The sequence below is a fragment of the Otolemur garnettii genome, unplaced genomic scaffold, assembly GCF_000181295.1.
Source record: "Otolemur garnettii isolate 467f Iridium unplaced genomic scaffold, OtoGar3 scaffold00100, whole genome shotgun sequence".
Taxonomy (NCBI): domain Eukaryota; kingdom Metazoa; phylum Chordata; class Mammalia; order Primates; family Galagidae; genus Otolemur; species Otolemur garnettii.
Genome location: NW_003852495.1, coordinates 7333773 through 7342540, shown reverse-complemented (window position 1 = coordinate 7342540; position 8768 = coordinate 7333773). Strand labels below are relative to the sequence as shown.

The window sequence follows — 8768 nt, the reverse complement described above, 5'->3', positions numbered from 1 at the left end:
AAAAAAAAAAAAAAAAAGATGACATTATAAATACAACTCAGCCCTAGTTGGAGTGAAGGTCTATCTGCATTTGACTCACACCTGTCTGGATCTAGTTAGTATAACTGATTTTTTGCAAGTTTGTTAGCAACAAAAAATAGCTGGGCGTTGTGACTGGCGCCTGTACTCCCAGCTACTCGGAAGGCTGAGGCAAGAGAATCGCCTAAGTCCAAGAGTTGAAGGTTACTGTGAGCTATGACACCACAGCACTCTACTGAGGGTGATGGGATGAGACTCTGTCTCCAAAAAAAAAAAAAAAAAGACAGTCAGCTTTCTCTCTACGGGCCCCCTCAAAATGGGCTCCATCAAGATAAGTCTGCAGACTTGCAGATTATGTAGAAGCAATGCAAATGGGAGATTATTCTCTGACAAATAGTACAATATTGTAGGAGTGTTCTAGAACTCTCTCTAAAGGAGTTTTGAATTATAAATGTTTAAAACAATACATGGTACAAGGGTGGCGCCTGTAGCTCAGTGGGTAGGGTGCCAGCCCCATATACCAAGGTGACAGGTTTGAACCCAGCCCCAGCCAAACTGTAACAAAAAATAGCCAGGCCTTGTGGTGGGTGCCTGTAGTACCAGCTACTCGGGAGGCTGAGGCAAGAGAATCACTTAAGCCCAGGAGTTGGAGGGTGCTGTGAGCTGTGACACCACAGCACTCTACCGAGAGCGATAAAGTGAGACTTTGTCTCTAAAAAAAAAGAAACTGTATTTTTACGAAGACTGGACTAATAGAGGGACAAGGGGAACAAAGATGAAGAGAATGTCACATTTCACCAGGAAGTCCAACCAAACATGACTGACAGGACATGGGGAAAAGGAGCTATAGAAAGTCCAAAGTGCAACCGCAAGCCAATTCAACTTTCAATCTTCTTTGTTTTTCTGCTATGTGACCCTCTGTAAGGCCTCAAGTGACTGGATCCCTTATATTCACCTACAGCATGACAATGGCAAACCATCAGTGATCAGAGTCCTGCCAAGCTAGAACAAGAGATGATGAATTTAGAGGCAGAAAGTCAGAGGGAAAAAAATAAACACTATGCTTTGGGTACCCATTTGTACTTTGAATGTCGTTTCCCCAGGGCAGAAACAGGCCATCTAAAAAAGTTCAGTGTAAGTGAAGAAGTACTAAATACCAGGGGGTAGGCAAGGCTGTTTTAATTCTATGAAGAGAAATTCCGAAGTTGATATTTATTTTATAACCAACCTTATTTTAAGGTGATCTATAAATTCACCTACATCTACATACTAGAATGCTTCTGTTTCCAGTACTAAAAGTTACTAATTACCCATCTCCTCTAGGTTTGGCTGTCTGGCAGTTGTCATTATCAGGACAAGTAGTTCAGAAACTTTAGCCCTTAGGTATTTATGGGGAAAGAATATTTACAATGACAAATCCAACTTAAATGGCAAGGCTCATAAAATCTTGGTATTTTAGACATTAAAATCTTGGCATTTGAGATATCAAATATTTAGATACAAAGGTTTACATTTTGTAAACTACCAACACAGTGCAAACCACCAGTCCTATTCGCCGTCACCTCATATTCATCATTCAAACAGGGCTATAAATTCTATTCTTGGCTTAATCCAAAATGAGAACAATGTAGGAGGAAACAGGCTGTTTCAAAGTCTTCTGTGCCACAGAATTGTCACATTCAGGAATTACAGATCAGTTTCAAAACGGATGAAAACAACTGGACCCTCTACCTAGGTGTTTCTCAACCTTTATTTCATTACAGCCTCCCTGGGGGTTAGGGCTCTTGAGCCTCAGCATGCACGTTCCAGCATTTCTTCACAGGGCGTTTTCAAAAAGATCTTGTCAGAAATAACCCATGAAAAGACATCTGTAACCAGATCTTACAACAGCCATAATCCATACTCTAATGCTTCTAGGATCATCTGTGATTTTGCATTAGTCATGTGCCCAGGGCCTTGGCCCGTGGGCCAAGGCCTGTTAGGGTTATGGAAATCATTTCAGCGTGACCCCTGCAGGGCTCTCTCCCCCTCTCACATGAGTCATTGGCTAATCATCCCTCTGTTGGCCTTCCCTGTCAGCCTTAGTCAGCCTCAGGTTGCTGCAAACACAAGCCTGGCTGTCTGGCCAACTACCTTAAGACAAGCTTAAGTGTTTCAAACTCTGGTGATCAGTAAAATGAGAAACAAGAGGGGGAGGGTGAAAAGAGAGCTGTTTGCCTTCTCCATCACAGGCTGAGTGCTGAAGTGTCCACCAGAGCCCAGGAATGTTTCTAGTGCCCTTTGGGACCACCCCTCTCCCTTGGTGGGCCTAACAGCCAGGCCCATAACAGCTACCACCTGAAAAGCCCCCCAAAAGCCCCATTACAGAGCCAAGCACACGAAGCCAGACTGTGCCTACCTTCTTCCCAGTCTCCCCACTGGACCCATTTTTTTTTGGAGACAGAGCCTTAAGCTGTTGCCCTGGGTAGAGTGTCATTGCATCATAGCTCACAGCAACCTCCAACTCCTGGGTTCAAGCGATTCTCCTGCCTCTGCCTTCCAAGTAGCTGGGACTATAGGCACCCACCACACCACCCAGCTATTTTTTGGTTGTAGCCGTCATTGTTGTTTGGCGGGCCCGGGCTGGATTCAAACCTACCACCTCAGGTGTATGTGGTTGGCGCCTCAGCCACTTGAGCCACAGGCACCAAGCTAGACCCATTTTCACTGTTTGCTTACTTTACTGTCTTCCTCTCGCTCCAACTTAACTACCATGGATGAGGGTGTCTCTTTTGTTCAGTGCTCTACTTCAAGAGCTGGAAACAGTGCCTGACACTTGGTAGGTGCTTGATAAATATTTGTGGACTAAGTAATAGTTTGACTATTTCAAACTCTCTTGGAACCAAACAGCCTTGCCTCGTCTATGGAGGACAAGAATAATCTAAGAGGTTACTGGGGAGAAGTCCCAGCTGGTCACTAACATCAGCTGCACTTTAGCTCTCTCATCTGTCACCTTACCACCATGGTCACAACCATTCCCAGGGATGAGGAGGAAGGAAAAAAAAGAATAGCAACCAGTAATAGCATGTTTACTGGAATGTGCTGGAAAGTTAACCATTTAGTTAAGGTTCTGGGGAAGCTGTAACTAATCCAAGCTGTTAATGGAAACTGCAAGGCTCTCAAAGGCATGTTGCTGGGCTGTCTCCCATGGAAATTCCCAAGAACAATTAACAAGTGGCCATGAGCCAATTAACCATTAACACAAGTTCTGATGCCCAAGGCCCTGCATAAAATTATTGGCAATGAGAACTACACTTAACTCCTAAAGGAATTTTCAAGGTTTTATTCTAAAGATGAAATACAGGGTGGACATAAAGTTCATGTGCAAATTTATAAAACTGCACAGTAATATCTGGCCTTGTATTGCTCAAAATCACCTATCTTGGGGCCCTCCAAATAGCAGGGATTTATCATGTGAGGAACAGAGGAAAAAAACTGATAAAAAGCAGCCAGATTTGGTGGCTCATTCCTGTAATCCTAACACTCTAGAAGGCCAAGGCAGAAGGATCTCTTTAGCTTAGGAGACTAGCCTGAGCAAGAGTAAGACCCTAAAAATAGAAAAAATTAGCTGGGCATGGTGGGACTCACCTGTAGTCCCAGCTACTTGGGAGGCAGAGGCAAGAGAATTGCTTGAGTGCAAGAGTTTGAGATTGCTCTGAACTGTGACACCATAGCACTCTACGCAGGGCGACAGCTTGAGACTCTATCTCGAAAAAAAAAATCCTTTTTTTTTCCCCCCAGACAGATTTCACTGTCAGCAGGTCCAGAAGGCAAGACTACATGGCATCATCATAGTTCACTGCAGCCTCAAACTCCTGGGCTTAAGAGATCCTTCTGCCTCAGCCTCCCAAATAGCTGCAACTACACACACATACCACCATGCTTAGCTAACTTTTTTATTTTTTGTAGAGAAGACATCTTCCTATATTCCTCAGGTTAGTCTGGACTCCTGGTCTCAAGCAGTCCTCCCACCTTAGCTCCCAAAGTGCTAGCTAAGATTATACACATAAGTCACCACACCTGGCCAAACTTCTACACAAAAAATTTCCAATTCTGGAAACTGTACAAGTCACATAAATGGTGTGTGAGGCTTCCTGGGAGTGGTCAGTTCATAATCTCTACGTGTTTTCCACCGCAGGTTGGAATTCTCTCTGGAAGACTAAATCAGGGAGCATTCTCACTTATACAAGATCAGCTTTCCCTCACCTCTGTCTGCAGAAGGGCTGGAGTCAGGACACTTTGCCAAGCTTTCAAATGTCAGGGCATCTACCACCCTCCTTCCTACCTGCCCTCAACCACTTGGAGTTTTACCAACACATCCATTTTAGACTACATGATACTTACCACAAGGAGCCCCAGATTCCTGAATTAACCCTTAGCCCCACACAGCCTATTTTGTCACCATCTCCCCATCTCCAACTCCTGGGCCCAAACATTTTTCTTACTGTAACCAGAATCTGGCTCTCCCCTGAGGATACGCCTGCAGCAGGTCTTCCTACTCCTTGGAAATGCTTCAACTCTTCTCCCCTAAGACCCCCCAGCTGCAAATCTCAAGTCATCAGAATACATCTTCACCACCCCACCTTATGCATCATCTGCTGACCTAGATCATTCCTCCTCTTTTCTCTATTAATTTTCTCTCACACATGGCCTGGTGTGGTGGCTCATGCTTGTAATCCTAGCACTCTGGGAGGCCAAAGTGGGTGGATTACTTGAGCTCAGGAGTTCCAGACCAGCTTGAGACAGAGTAAAAACCCTCTAAATATAAAAATAGAAAAACTAGCCGGGGACTGTGGTAGGCGCCTGTAGTCCCAGCTACTTGGGAGGCTGAGGCAAGAGGATCGCTAGAACCCAGGAGTTTGAGGTTGCTGTGAGGCATGATGATGCCATGATACTCTAGCCTAGGGCTAAAGAGTGAGACTGTGTCTCAAAACAAAATTTATTTTTTTCTCTCACACTGATCCTATCACCATTCTTGGTGATTTCCACAGCTGGTGGGTGATCCTCTGGCCTGCTAGCTCCCTGATCCCTCCTCCAGTGATGATCCTGTCCTCCTCTCAGACCCTCCCTCTCATGGCCACCCCTAGACCTTCTCTCAATAACTGCAGCCTCTTCAGAATCTCAATTTAATGCATCTCATGCATTGCTCATTGTATCCTATCTTTCTAGTTCATTCTCTCCAGAACCTCAACTCCAACAATCTGTTGGTCCCACTACCTTCCCAGGCTCTCTCTGCTCCCTCATGTCTTCACACTGATTACATTCTTTTTTTTATTTTTCGGGGCAGAGTCTCACTATGTCATCCCTGGTAGAATGCCGTGGTGTCACAGCTCACAGCAACCTTAAACTCCTGGGCTTAAGCAATTCTCTTGCCTCAGCCTCCCAAGTAGCTGGCACTACTATTCGGTAGGTGCCCGCCACAATGCCCCAGCTATTTTTCTTTCTTTTTGGGGGGTGGGGTGGGGAGTGGGGGGTGTAGTTGTCACTGTTGCAGGCCCAGGCTGGGTTCAAACCCGCAGCTCTAGTGTATGTGGCTGGCGCCTTAGCCACTGAGCTACAGGTGCAAAGCCTGGGCTCGGCACCTGTAGCTCAGCGGCTAGGGCCCCAGCCACATACACGGGGACTGGTGGGTTCGAACCCAGCATAAGGCCTGCCAAACAAAAACAACTACTGGGACAAAAAAATTGCTGGGCGTTGTGGCGGACACCTGTAGTCCCAGCTACCTGGGAGGCTGAGGCAAGAGAATTACTTAAGCCCAAGAGTTTGAGGTTGCTGTGAGCTGTGACACCATAGCACTCTACCGAGGGTGAATAAGTAAGACTGTCTCAAGAAATACACAAATAAATTCCTTGACGAACTATTATAATCACTCCCTCTCACATTCTCTACCACTTCCCCTTCTCTCTATATTCATCTGACAGCACCTATGGATAGAGAAACACCTCACTTAGTGGTTGACCTTGCTTCCTGAGAAAACTGAAGCAATCAGAAAAGAGTGGGAAAAAAATCAAAACTGCCTCCTGCCTCAGATTATAAGCTGTTCAAGCTTTCAAACAAACAGAACTTCTGATAAGTGAGGGCATTAGTTCACCCAGCCAGACACTAGTACTTCAGAAAGGTCAGTAGGTCCAGCCAGCTAAAGCAGTCAGGACAGCCACTCTGAACAGAGAAGGCCTCTGCAGTTAGACCTGGCTTTGTCAAATATGACTGCTGTGTGACCTCAAACAAGGCCTATAACTTCACCGCTGCACCAAGCTGTTTTAAGAATTAAACGACACATCCAAGCTCAGAGTAAGCACCAAATGCACTAGAGGTCAGGTAACTCAAGGGTACATCTTAACATAATAGCTTCATTTCTCAAAGTCCAAAAGGGCTGCCAAATTCTGGTTCAGACTGCAAGAATGGTCACCACCTACATTCCTTGATTCTTGCTTCCCTAGAGCTGAGCCTCTCCCCTCCAACTCAATTTCTTTTCCCTGCCTCAGGCATAGGGAAATTAACTAGAAGGTGCCACAGGTGTTGACTTGGCAGGTAGACACATCCTGCTTTCTCTCTTTTTTCACCAACTATGTTGGCCTATAAAGCCGTAGGCCATCAGCCTCCTGCTTACTTCTCCCACCTCCCACCCTCGTTCAATATCCTCCTCCCTCTTTCCTCCTCTAGTCTTGCTATCTGTACTTCTCTTGAATACAATCAAGCTTGTTCTGGCCTCAAGCCTTTGTGATCCTTTACCTCCAACTGCACAGAGGTCCCTAAGGTCTGTGTGTGGCAGCTTCACTTTAGAGCTCAGATGTCACCCTCCTGAGAGGCCACCCCCTCACGCCCCCACCCTGGCCATCTAAGCTAAAGACACCCCATCATCTTTTATCACCCTGTTAATTTCTTAGTGACTTAATCTTGCAGCAAGGGCTATTTAAATGTTTGCTCATTGTCTCTGTCTCTCCCATAATATAAACTCCGTGAATGCGGCTTGTCTGAAGCAACTGTTATCACCAGTGCCAGCACCATCCCTGACACTAAGCAGGGACTCAGTTTTGCTGAATCTATGAATTCTTTCGAGAGAGCTCTTTTCAAAACCTGCTGGTGCTTGTCTAAAGCAGTTAAGGTTATAACAACATTTGTTCAAAGAGAACTTTCAGGCCAAACTACCTTAGAGTGTGGAGTTTTAAATCACCTTATCCACCACCGACCTCTAAGGGCCAATCCAAAGAATCAGACTGCAGCTGCTCAATGCCAGTACTTATACACCAAGGCGTTGTCGCCTCGGCAAAATGTCCTCCCTACCAACACTTGCTGCTCCCCCTTCCTTTGGATTATCACTGAAAAACACCTTCCTTCTTGGGCACCTACTCCACTGCAAGTTAGCTAGGAAAGGTCCTAGAAAGGTTGATGCTCAATTTCCAAAGAGGTGGGGGTCGAGGCTTCCTCCCAGAGACCAAATCGGCCACCAGGTCACCTAATCAAACCCCCACCCCCTCCGGCCTGGCCGCCCTGGGTTTTCTTTGGCCGTGGAACTTTCCGCCGCCAGGAAGAGGCTGGTCTTCAATACGGGCTCCTCAACCCCTTCCTGCCACAGAAAAGACCAGGGCCACTCCTTCTTTGTCAACATCCTCAGTTTTCTCCCTCACCTGAAGGAAACTTTCCTACCCCTCGCTCCTCCGCCCGTCCTCACGCTCAAGGGCTCGCAAACCTCGTCTCAAGGTTCAATCCCCAGGACCAGCTCCACCACACCCCCTAATTAACCGCCGCCAAGTCGCCCCCAATGTCCTTCCTCACCAATTCTCCCTGCTCAGACCAATTTACACCCCGAACGCAGCCTCGCTTCCATCCTCTCCGCCATTCTTTTCTCCCCAGGACCCCCGCCGGACCCTCACCCTGGATGCCGTGTTCTCCCTCGGCCGCCTGGGCCCCGGAGAGGAGCAGTGATGCCAGCAGGGTGAGAAGCGCCCGGCACCGCCTCTGCCCACACAGCTGCGCCATGACCCGCTCCACCAAGAAGCCCCCGCGAGGCCTCGAGCCGCAGGCAGTTGGGGTCTCGCGAGCAGGTGCGAGAAGACCCTCGCTGCGCACGCGCGCTGGAGGGTCTCACGTTCAGGTGCGGGCGCTACCAGAGGGTCCGCAAGGTGCCGAAGCTTCCAGAAGTCCTCTTTCTGAGACCTTCCGTGTTTGCAGTGCTTCAGTCCGCTCGTCACTTGCCCCTTTACCCTCAGTGGCACTCAACAACTCTCTCCCTCTTTGGGAGCCCCGCTGCACAGGAAGACGCTCGGGAGGACGCCACGACCAATGGCGGACGCCTACAAGCAGCTGCCCAAGGTGGCCGCGAGGGCGGGCAGAGGGCGGGCGCACCTGCCGAGGCGGGGCGAGCGGGGCGCAGGCGCAGAGGGCAGGCACCTGAGCGGCTGCTCCCCGCCCTTGGCGCACCTGGGCCCGCCCCTGCCCTTGCGTGGGCTTTACCCCGAATGGGAGCTGGTGGGGTGATGGTGCACCTCTGCAGAGTGCCGAGGCTTCTGTCACCCTTACCTGTGGGCTGGGCGACGCAGTCTGAGAGCTTTAGCTATTAGTCTAAGGTGACCAGATTTTAACATTGGTAAAGCGGGACACCATTGATCCGGGTGGGGCGGAGGAGGGGTGTGGGTTTGTTTGTTTTTTTTTGAGACAGAGCCTCAAGCTGTCCCCCTGGGTAGAGTGCTGTGCCATCACAGCTCACAGCA

The 8768-nt window shown here is 48.2% G+C and overlaps 1 protein-coding gene across 1 annotated transcript in view; it reads right to left on the bottom strand.

Moving 5' to 3' along the window:
* SPINT2 (serine peptidase inhibitor, Kunitz type 2) overlaps positions 1 to 8357 on the bottom strand; it is a 33691-nt gene extending 25334 nt beyond the window's left edge. Inside the window, exon 1 of the mRNA XM_012809162.2 lies at positions 7932 to 8357. Within this exon, the coding sequence (XP_012664616.1) occupies positions 7932 to 8037 (106 nt within the window). The 5' untranslated portion in view covers positions 8038 to 8357. The remainder of the gene's footprint in view (positions 1 to 7931) is intronic.
* Positions 8358 to 8768: the final 411 nt, after the last annotated feature.